This window comes from Plectropomus leopardus, chromosome 10 (assembly GCF_026936395.1).
Source record: "Plectropomus leopardus strain MGB_pleo_1.0 chromosome 10, ASM2693639v1, whole genome shotgun sequence".
NCBI classification, from domain to species: domain Eukaryota; kingdom Metazoa; phylum Chordata; class Actinopteri; order Perciformes; family Serranidae; genus Plectropomus; species Plectropomus leopardus.
This window is the reverse complement of record NC_142185.1, coordinates 37284818-37296607: the sequence shown is the minus strand read 5'-3', so window position 1 is coordinate 37296607 and position 11790 is coordinate 37284818. Positions and strand designations below refer to the sequence as shown.

Genomic DNA, 11790 nt, shown 5'->3' with positions numbered 1-11790 from the left:
TTGAATCTGGTCCTGCTGGCACCCTCAGGTGAACCAGACTCCGGACTCCTGCCAGGAGACCAAGTTTAAGGTGATCGGCCTGGACGAAGGCGCTCTGTACCGCTTCAGAGTCATGGCCGTCAACGCCGCCGGAGTGTCCGACCCCGCCAACCTCACGGAGCCAATCAGAGTGCAGGACAGACTTGGTGAGCCGTCATTGTCCACTGTGATCTACCAAAACAGAATCAGACCGTGACGTCTCTGCGTTAACGACCATTTCCTCTTTTTTCTTTTTTTTCTTCTTCTTCTTCTTCTTCATGCCATCGCCCCTCAGAGCCCCCAGAGCTCATTCTGGACGCCGCCATGACCCGCGAGGTGAGGGCGATGGCCGGCACCCACATCACTCTGATGGCCGCCATCAAGGGCGTGCCATTCCCCACCGTCACCTGGAAGAAGAACGACGCCGAGGTCCCCACCAGGGCCGACATCGAGACCAACCAGGCCGGCACCAAGCTGGAGATGAGGTTCTGTCACCGCGGAGACTGCGGAGACTACACGCTCACCGTGGAGAACCCGGCCGGCTCCAAGACCGCCATCTGCACAGTGCTGGTGCTCGGTAAGACGTGAATTTTTTTTAGTATTATATATTTTTTTAGTTTTTGTATTTTTGAATTATTAATTGTATTATTGTTATTTTACCATTATTTATTATTTTAGTTTTTTAATTTTAGAATTATTTTTAATTTTAGTGGTATTATTTTAGCATTATTATTTTAGTATTATTCGTTTTTTTTGTATTATTATTATTTTGTGGCTTTTCTGGAATTTATGATTGAGCTGGGAGGGATGAGAGATGACATGCAGCAAATAGTGACGTTCCCGCTCTGCCTTCAGACAAACCGGGTCCCGTCCAGCACCTGCGGGTGTCTGACGTCAGGAGCGACTCCGCCTACCTGTCCTGGAAGGACCCGGAGGACAACGGCGGCAGTCGCATCACCAACTTCGTGGTGGAGAAGAAGGACACGGCGTCCACTCAGTGGGTCCCCGTCTGCTCCACGTCCAAGAAGCGCAGCATGACGCTGAAGTACCTGATGGAGGGCACTTCCTACACCTTCAGGGTCGCTGCTGAGAACGTGTACGGCCGCAGCGGATATCGCGAGACGCCAAAGCCCATCAAGGCCATGAACCCGCTCTGTGAGTACCAGCATGCTGAACGCCTCATCAGCAGATTATTGTCAAGGGTTCATACGGTCATGGAAAGTCATGGAATTCTCGAAACTAAATGTAACCTGAAAGATTTGGAAAAATCATAAAATTTTGTTTCAAAACAAAAATAAATCAAGAACTGTTGGAAATTTGAACATCTTATGATAACTTCTGTTTTTACAGCTTCTGGCTGTGATAAATGGGGTCATTTTTAAAGAAAACATTTTTTCCAAACCCACAGGTTTTATTCCATTTTCCGCCATTTTTTCCCCAAAATTTTTGCAGATTTTTAAAGAGAAAAAAAGGCAAATGTTTTTATTTAATTTTTTGGAGGCAATTTACAAAGAAAGGAAAATATTTTTTTTTAAATTGTCTTTAAAAACTGTCAAAAACAGAAAAAACAATTGGCAAAATGTTTTCAAGAAAATATACTTTTCAAAGCCCCCCCAATTTTTTAAATGGAAAAAAAAGGAAAAAAAAAGCTGTTTTTCTTCTGTAAAAATCTGCAAACATTTTTCAAGAAAAAAAGACTAAAATTAGAGAATTCTGAGAATGTATGGTCTTTAACATTTGCCTCAAAGTCCTGGAAAAGTCCTGGAAATTAATTGGTAAAAATGAACCAGTTGAAATCTCTTTCCTCCGTCCCTGCAGTCCCTCCTGGTCCTCCCAAAGACCTGCACCACAGCGACGTGGACAAAACCGAGGTGTGGCTGGTCTGGAACTGGCCCGACCGCAACGGAGGAAGTGAGATCACCGGCTTCCTGGTGGAGTATCAGGAGGAGGGAGAGAAGGAGTGGGACGAGTGGAAGGTCGTGAGCATCCCAGAGAGTCATGTGACCGGCCTGGAGGAGGGAAAGACCTACCGCTTCAGAGTGAGGGCGGAGAACGCCATCGGCCTCAGCAGACCCGACACCACCGTGCCCATCCTCTGTCAGGAGAAACTGGGTGAGATACACAACTAAACTTAAGCACTCTAAACAGCAGTGATGCTCAACCTATGCCCCGCGGGCCAACTCTGGCCCCTGACAGGGCTCCTTGTGGCCCCCCAACCATTTTCTAATTGACAATAAAAGTAAAGTGATTGAGACTGTGAATTGTTTTTGTCCTTTTAGTCTCCATAAGGTGTCAGAGACATAAAACAGCATCAAAATAGAGCTTGTTGATCAAAAAAAGAGTCAGAGGAGGATCCCCCACACCCCCGACAGAGGACACAGCTGAGACACTGATGTCCTAAAATCCTAGAAATGTCCTAAAATCTTAGAAGCAACAGAAAATCCAAGAAACGTCCTTAAGTCCTTGAAATCTTAAAATCCTTGAAACGTCCTAAAATCCCAGAAACATTTGTGGGGCTGCTGCAACTGGCCCCTGTCACTCCTGTTCACCAACACTTAATTTCAGTGTCTGTAAACATGATGAGTCTCGTATCTCGAGGTCACCTTCTCTGTCTGCTCGTCCACAGTTCCTCCGATCCTTGAGGTGGACCTGAAGCTCACTGAGGGTATCACGGTGAAGGCCGGCACCACCATCAGGCTGCCAGCTATCATGAGAGGAATCCCCGTTCCCACCGCCAAGTGGTCCATGGACGGAGAGGAGATCAAGAGTGAGGGAAACATCAAGATCGACACAGACAACTTCTCCACTGTGCTTAGCATCAACGAGTGCACCAGGAACCACACCGGCTCCTACCTGCTCACCGTGTCCAACCCGGCCGGAACCAAGACAGCTGCCCTTAACGTCACAGTCCTAGATGTTCCCGCCGCTCCCATCGGCCCTGTCAACATCTTGGAGGTCACTCCTGACTCCATGATGATCGAGTGGCGTCCTCCCAAGGACGACGGCGGCAGCCCTGTCACCAACTACATCGTGGAGAAGAGAGAGTCCAACAAGGGAACATGGGGAGGCGTGAGCTCTGGCAGCCTCGCCACCAAGATGAACATTATCCGCCTGCAGAGGGGCGTAGAGTACGTGGTCCGTATTCGTGCCGAGAACAAGATGGGCATCGGCGCTCCTTTGGAGAGCAAGCCCACCGTTGCTGAGCACTCCTTCATGCCGCCCAGCCCGCCTGGTAAGCCACAGTTCTCTGATGTCTCAGAGGATGCCGTTACAGTGGGCTGGACCATGCCCCTGTCCGACGGCGGCAGCCAGATCACAGGCTACATCATCGAGCGCAGACATAAGGGAGGAAAATGGATCCGCGTCAACAAGACGCCCTGCAAGGACCTGAGGTACAGAGTCCTGGGTCTGTTTGAGGGCAACGAGTACGAATTCAGAGTGTTTGCTGAGAATATCGCCGGCTACAGCGGCCCTTCTCCTGTCTCCGACACCTGCAAGCCCTGCAGGCCCATCACCGTTCCCAGCGCCCCTGTCAACCCCAAAGTCAAAGACTACAGCAAGACCACCGCCTACCTGGTGTGGACCAAACCCACCAGAGACGGAGGTAGCCCCATCCTGGGCTACACCGTGGAGATGAAGAAGGGGGACACTGAAGAGTGGAAAACGATGAACCTGGACGACTTCGTAAAGCAGTGCGCCTTCACGGTGAAGGGTCTGGAGGAGGGCGTGACCTACAGGTTCAGAGTCTACGCCTCCAACATGATCGGAGATGGAGAGTCCAGAGAAATCCCAGAGTCCATCGTCGCTCAGGACATCGTGATCCCTCCAGAGATCGAGATGGATGCCACCTGCCGCGAGCACCTCACCGTGCGTGTCGGACACAACATCAACATCATCGGCTACATCAAGGCCCGCCCAGACCCAGAGGTGATCTGGTCGAAGGGGGAGACGGTCATGGAGAAAAGCAAACGTGTCACAATCATGCAGAACTTGCCCGTGGTCCATCTGAGGATCAAAGAAGCCACGAGAGACGACCATGGAAAATACATCCTGAAGGCTTCAAACGAAGGCGGCGAGGCGTCCTGCAACATCACAGTCAACGTTCTGGACAGACCCAGCCACTGCCAAAACCTGCACACCACCTACGCCACCAGGGACTCCTGCATGATCAACTGGGAGGCCCCCAAAGACAACGGTGGATCTGAGATCACCAACTACATTGTGGAGTGCCGTGAGCCCAGCATCAGCATGTGGTCCATGATCTCCTCCAACTGCACCAACCGCAAGATCAAGGCCAAGCTGATGGAGGGCCACGAGTACCTGTTCCGTGTCTGCGCTGTCAATAAGATGGGCCCCGGACCCTGCGTGGAGATCAAGACCCCTCTGCTGGCCATCGACCCCATCGAGAAGCCCGGTGAGCCCGAGAACTTCAGGGCCACTGACATCGGGAAGAACTACGTCTACCTGAGATGGAGGAAGCCCGACTACGACGGCGGCAGCCCCAACCTCTCCTACAACCTGGAGTGCAAAGCCAAAGACGCTGAGCAGTGGGAGAAGCTCAATGCCGGCACACTGACCAACACCTTCTTCATGGCTGACAAGTGCACAGAGAACCAGACCTACACCTTCAGGTGGGTCGCTGCATCAGAGTGCAGAGCTTCGCAGCAGGCGGGTTTCTGATACAGAACTGAGCAGAACTTAAATGATATTTTAGAAATGACAATAAAACACAATCGCGAGTTCCAAAAAAGTGTTTCGGCAAATATTGTGTTGATGTTTAATATCAAAAGACTCGGGTGGAGTTTGGGGGCAAAAAAACATGATCAGACATCTTAAGTTTGTTTTTTTGGTGTGTTGTGCCTCAGAAATGTTGTTAATAAATCTCATCATCTGTCATTCAGGGTGCAGACGGTCAATGAAGGAGGGGAGAGTGCGTGGGTGAAACTTGCGGACATTGTGGTGAAGGAGGAGATCCAGAAGCCGGTCCTGGACATGAAGCTGGCTGGAACTCTGACGGTGAAAGTTGGAGAGTCCGCCCGCATGGAGGCCGGCCTGAGAGGAAAGCCGCAGCCCGATGTCAAATGGACCAAAGACAAAGCGGTCGGAGACAACCCCAGAATCAGCTATGAAACCGGACCAGATTACTCCAAGTTCCTTCTGACCAAATCCAGACGCAGCGACAGCGGGAAGTACGTCATCACTGCCACCAACTCGGCCGGCACCTTCACGGCTTACGCCAACCTGAACGTCCTGGACGTCCCCGGCCCCGTCAGGAACCTCAGGATCACTGGTATCGGAGCTGAAAGGTGCAGGGTGGTCTGGGACGCTCCGGAGGATGACGGAGGCTGTGAGGTTGACAGCTACATCCTGGAGAAGTGCGAGACCAGGAGGATGGTCTGGTCCACGTACTCGGCCTCCGTGGTCACGCCATACTGCAACGTCACTCGTCTGGTGGAGAACAACGAGTACATCTTCAGAGTGAGGGCCGAGAACAAGATGGGAACCGGCCCCGCCATCGAGAGCAAGCCCATCACTGTCAAGACCCAGTTCAACAGACCTGGACCCCCTGAGGCACCTGAGGTCACCAAGGTACCCTAAAAAGACTTCCTGTTTCATAGATTTTCCTAAAATTGACTTACAGGGAAAAAAATCAGCAGATAAATAAAATAAAAATGCAAAGAAAAAAACCCATTAACAATTAAAAAATAAAATGAATGGTTAGTTACTGTGTACAGAAATCTTGAAGATTACATTGAAAATTAAACATTGTATTTATTTTTTTTACATACTTTTTTTCTGTGACAAGATTTTAAATATGAAATGATTATTATTACAAATATAGTTTTCGGGACATTTTTCCTTTTTTTTGGATAATTTTCTGATAATCCTCCCCTTTAAAAATAAACAAACAAAAAATTGACCCAAAAAAGCTAAAAATATTTTAAAATAAATTTTATTTAATTTTATTGTTTTTCTGTAACATAATTTTAAATATAAAAGTATTATGATTGCAAAAATAAAAGTTTTTGGGACATTTTGTTTTCTTTAAACATATTTTTCTGATAGTCCTTCCCTCTTAAAAAACAAAAATAAACAAAAACAAGACCTAAAATAGCTAAAAAAAAATCTGTGTATATATATATATATATATATATATATATAAATATATATAATTTCACATGTCATTGTATTTTTTATGTAACATAGTTTTAAATGTAAAATTCTTTGTCGCCAAAAAATTAGCTCATTTAGTTCAAAGATTAAAGCACTTGAACGCAGCACAAAAGTGACGTCAGTCCAGGTTTCAAAGGGTTAACATGTCTCTGTCTCTTAGTGTTTCATGTCGTAGCTCGTTAGAGACGCAGTGCGGTCGCTCTCCCTGGTCCTGAAATCACCTGCAGAAATAAATCCCAGAGCTGGTGCTCACAGCTTTAACCCTTTGTTAACAGGTCAGTAAAGACGAGATGACGGTGGTCTGGGCTCCTCCAGAGAACGACGGTGGAAAGTCCATTACTGGCTACATCCTGGAGAGGAAGGAGAAGCGGGCCGTGCGCTGGGTGGCGTGCACCAAGAGTCCCATCTCCGAGAGACGCATGAAAGTCGCCAACCTGATCCCCAACCACGAGTACCAGTTCAGGGTGAAGGCCGAGAACGAGGTGGGCCTGGGAGACCCCAGCAAGCCCTGCAGACCCGTCGCAGCCAAAGATCCCATCGGTGAGTCCGCCGCTGCTGTCACCGTTTACTTATGTTCTCCAGATCTGCTCTCAGGCCACAGAAACCACAGGAAGTGAGAGAGAGTGTTTTTAAACAATTCATTTATGGAGATCAGTTTCAGTTTATCAGACGAGACATTAACAGAAGATATAATCATCATAATCGCGTAAAACACCTTTAATTTTTTGGGCTTGAAATGTCTGAAATACACCAGCACACATTTTTGATGTATTTTGAGATATCTGAAGTATCTTAAAATATAATCTCAAAGTTCAAATATGAACAGAAATGTGAAGAGACATGGCAGGAATTAAAAAAAAAGAAAGAAAAAATAACTGAACAAAACAAAATGCATCAAGGCGAATTTCAGCTCATGTAGGACAGCAGTTAAATATTGCAGTTAAGAAAGTGACATAAAGAATTACTGCACCCTAAAAACCCTGTTGCACATTTTAGCTATGATAAATACATTTTGGATTTTTAAGTGTAGGTGTGTGTATGAAGTCCAGGTGTCCGTCTGTGGACTGAGGGTGTCAGACACTCTGAGGGAGGAGCTGCAGAGTCTGATTCCCGCGGTGCTCTGTGGCGGGTCGTTCGGTCTGTCTCTGGATGTGCGTCACGCTGTCACACGGAGGGCTGATGTTTTTGGAAAAGTCGTGCACATTTAGCTTTAGGAAAGTGCAGCTGATGTTGCTGAACTGTACTGTCAAAGTGTTTTTACTGACCTTTGTTGTTCTGTCTGTACCTGCAGAGCCCCCCGGCCCCCCTGCAGGCCTGAAGGTGGGCGACAGCACCAAGACCTCCATCACCCTGTCCTGGTCCAAACCGGTGTATGACGGCGGCGCCCCCATCATCGGGTACAGCCTGGACATGAGGCTGAAGAGCGAGGCCGACCCCGAGAAGCCCACCGAGGGCTGGAAGAGGATCGACACTCACGGCCCGCTGGTGCTCACAGAGTTTACCATCGGCCAACTGGACGAGAAGCAGGAGTATGAGTTCAAGGTGTCCGCCAAAAACCAGGTGGGCTGGGGACGTCACGCCTACCTGAAGGAGGCCGTCTCTCCCAAAGAGATCCTGGGTAAGAACTGACTAACACCAGCTGAACGAACGGATGGTGTCACGTGACGTGGTGAGTGTGGACAACTCTTTTGACCTCTGTGTGTTTCTATGGCAACAGAGGCTCCAGAGATCGACCTGGACGCCAGTTTGAGGAAGGGCCTGTCCGTCAGGGCCGGCTGTCCAATCAGGCTTTTCGCTGTGATCAGAGGAAGACCCGCCCCTAAGGTCACCTGGAAGCGTCTGGGCGTGGACAACGTGATCCGCAGAGGACACGTGGACCAGGTGGACACCATGTCCTTCCTGGTCATCCCTGAGAGCACCAGAGAGGACTCGGGGAGATACTCACTGACTCTGTCCAACTCGGCCGGAGAGAAAGCCGTGTTCGTCCGCGTCAAAGTCCTCGGTGAGACACACAAATGAATTTTAATTAACGCTTGCCTTTAAAAAAATGTACATTTTTCGCTGGAAAGGAAACAGAATGATTCTTAAACTCGTCCTCTGCAGACACTCCTGGACCCGTCGGCGGCCTGGAGGCCACTGACATCACCAAGACCAATGCCCAGCTGTCCTGGTTGCCCCCGGAGAACGACGGCGGCAGCCCCATCACCAACTACATTGTGGAGAAACGCGAGGTGGACAGGAAGACCTGGAACAAGTGCACCGAGGACCTGAAGAAGACCAGCTTCAAGGTGACCAACATGACGCCCGGCATCGAGTACTACTTCAGAGTCACCGCCTGCAACAAGTACGGCATCGGAGTCCCACAGGACTCGCCCAAGTCCTACCTGGCTGTGGACCCCATCAGTGAGTGTCCCCACCGACTCTGTGTCTCTGACGCTGTCCAGTTCTGCCTCTGTTATTCCCACTGTTTATTTTTTTAAGTTAGTGATTTATTTTTGTGAATAGTTTGGAAACATTCGGCACAAAACAAGTGACTAACAAACCGGAGAGACAATAACCTCAAAGATCACTCATCAAAATGCAGATAAAAAAGGAGCAGAAAGAAAAAAGGTCAGGAGGAGGAAAAAATCATGAATTAATTAAAAAAAATAAATGTAAAAATAAGGGGCCGTGTTATTGTCTCTGGAGAGGTCCTAAATTTGAGGTGGGGGGTGAATCTGCTGCTGGTCCGGAGAGCTGAAACAGGGAATTGTGGTGTTGTTGGCGTTTGTTTTGTCCCCGTTCTAGTCTGAAGCGTGTGTGTGCGTGTGTGTGTGTGTGTGTGTGTGTGTGTGTGTGGGGGAGGTGAAACGAAGACGGTGAAATTTGATAACTGTAAGTTTGCCTCTGATTTAGATCGAGAAATGCAGAAAGCACAGAAGCAAAAAAAGGGATGAAGTGAATGAGTGACGAATGATGAAGGATGTCAGCAGATTTGGAGTTTATGGCTCAAAGATCAAAATGTTTATATGTTGTTGTTTGTGTTGTCAGGTAATAAATAAAATATGTACTGTTCCCGAATAATATCTGTAACAAAAATAAGGAAAAAAATGATAACAATGAAAATTAATAACCCTAACCCTAATAATAATTAAAATAATAATAATGAAAATTAAAAGATCATTGGTCCTGCTGTGTGTCTTTCAGGTGAGCCCGACCCTCCCAAGAAGGTGGACGTGTTGGAGATCACGAAGAACAGCGCCACGGTGGGCTGGCTGAAGCCGCTCAGAGACGGAGGAGCCAAGATCAACGGTTACGTGGTGGACTATCAGGAGGAGGGCGCTCCCGAGGACAAGTGGACGCCATACTCCGTGGTCAAAGACCTGACCATCGTGGTGGTCGGCCTGAAGGAGGGAAAGAAGTACAAGTTCAGAGTGGCAGCCAGGAACTCGGTGGGAGTCAGTCTGGCCCGAGAGGCGGAGGGAGTGTTTGAGGTCAAGGAGCAGCTGAGTGAGTAGAGCCTCCCCAAAATTCACCTCACACTGAGGAGACTGCTGCCCACTCCAATATCGTCTCGTAACTCTTTCCCCGACAGAGTATTATTGTTTTTAAGCTGCCACCGGGCACCGATATTCAAATTCAAATTCAAATTCAAAAAAACTTTATTTGTCCCCAGGGGGCAATTCAAGGCACACAGAGCAGCATGACAAGCAATAAGGTCAAGATGAAGAAGGAGAGAAAAATAGAAATCAAAATAAAGATAATTTAAATATTTGTGTATATACAGTATATAGGTGAATAAAGTATAATAATAATAATAATAAGGTGCATGTAAAGGAGGTAATTGTGCTTAAAAACAATTTCACAGCTTGAAAGTCCGTGTGGCGTGTGTGTGTGCATGTGGTGTGTATGTCTGTCTGTGCGTGTGTGTGTATTGTAAGATGTGTGTGTGTGTGTGTGTGTTTGTATGTGTGTGTGTATGTTTGTGTGTATGTTGTGTGTATGTATGTTGTGTGGCGTGTGTGACTGTTATAGACAAAAATACAATAAGAATAAAATATGTCTGTATGTATAATAAAGGAACAGAGTTCACTGATGAGGTGCGACTGAGAGGAGGTAGACATGAACATTTTTTTTTTTTTTTTTCATATTATTTCACTGATCTTTCCCCCGAATAATTTGTTCTTTAAAGATAAAAGTAATGAAAACATCAAAATGATTCACAGATCTTCTGTTTTCATACACAAACAAACGTTTTATTCAAGCTTCTTCCGTTCCTTTTTAATCACATTAACACCTAAATATTGTGCATTTTCATCATAAAACATTTTGGACAAAAAGTGGAGAAAATCGCATTTTTGTCAAAGGAAATCTTTTTCAAGTTCATGTTTACTTTTTTTTCCTCTTATTTTCTTATTTCAACTTGAACGATACAAAAATAATACTGAAAATAATATTCAGTTTGAGGAGGAGTGGAACTTTCTCCTAACTGTCAGGGAGCACCGCGGCTGTAGAACAGTCCCTAAGCACCGCGGCTGTAGAACAGTCCCTAAGCACCGCGGCTGTAGAACAGTCCCTAAGCACCGCGGCTGTAGAACAGTCCCTAAGCCACGGCTTTGCTGCAAACTCTGCATATTTAGATATTGTTGTGGTTGCCGGCAGAATCATGAATTCACGTGATTAAAATGTGTCTCTTGTTGCTTTTGGGGACCCCTGCAGCAGGACAGTGAAAATAGAGATTGACAGGAAATCTGGTCAGTGGCAGGGCAAGTGTTGATTTCTAAGTAACATTTGTGCTTCTTGTTCCTCTCAGTGGCTCCAAAGATCATCATGCCAGACATCATGACCTTCAGAGCCGGATCCAAGATGGTGGTTGAGGCCATCGTGGCGGGTAAACCTCCTCCCTTCTGCAAGTGGAAGCAGGGCAACGAGGACGTGCTGACGTCTGATCGCCTGTCCGTTGTTAAGACACTGACGACCTGCTCGCTCATCATCAAGAACGTGACCAGAAATGACAGCGGCTACTACAGCCTGTCTGCCGAAAACAGCACCGGCAAAGTCAACCAAATCCTCCGAGTCATCATCATGGGTCAGTGTGAACAACACACGCGGTTAAGGCTGAAACATGCATGTCATACCAAAGCCATGAGACCTGGAGATGGCAAGACATGCCCCGCAAATTGCAAGAAATGTAACAAGAAAATTATAAATATAAATATATATGTATTTTTTTCTTTAGCTCTCTTTAGGTCATTTTTGTTGTATTTTGTTTTTAAGAGGAAAGGATTATTAGAAAATTATTCAAAAAATAAGAAAAAATGTCCAAAAAAACTATATAAGTAATTATGATAATTTAATATTTCTAAGAATTTTAAGGGAAAATAAAGTGTTTTTTTATATCATTTTTTGTTTGTTTCATTTTTTTAAAATTAATTATTATTAAAAAATTATTAAAATTTATTCATTTTTTTCACATAATTTTCTTGTAACATTTTTACTATTTTGTTTTGTGCTAACTTTTTGGGCCATGTCTTCTTAAGTTCCTGGTTGCTTTCTCCCTGTTTTTGAAAGAAATGGAACCAATTTTCTCAGCTTCCGCAGGTTTACAATATGAATGGT

At 46.4% G+C, this 11790-nt stretch overlaps 1 protein-coding gene across 1 annotated transcript in view; it reads left to right on the top strand.

Annotated features, from left to right (window-relative positions):
- Positions 1-11790, top strand: part of LOC121939590 (titin-like) — a 79088-nt gene that overhangs the window by 12894 nt on the left and 54404 nt on the right. Inside the window, exons 18-29 of the mRNA XM_088083855.1 lie at positions 29-185; positions 314-595; positions 874-1173; positions 1837-2130; positions 2645-4649; positions 4920-5607; positions 6468-6732; positions 7484-7810; positions 7910-8194; positions 8296-8595; positions 9379-9681; positions 10985-11260. Coding sequence (XP_087939981.1) covers positions 29-185; positions 314-595; positions 874-1173; positions 1837-2130; positions 2645-4649; positions 4920-5607; positions 6468-6732; positions 7484-7810; positions 7910-8194; positions 8296-8595; positions 9379-9681; positions 10985-11260 — 5482 coding nt within the window. The remainder of the gene's footprint in view (positions 1-28; positions 186-313; positions 596-873; positions 1174-1836; positions 2131-2644; positions 4650-4919; positions 5608-6467; positions 6733-7483; positions 7811-7909; positions 8195-8295; positions 8596-9378; positions 9682-10984; positions 11261-11790) is intronic.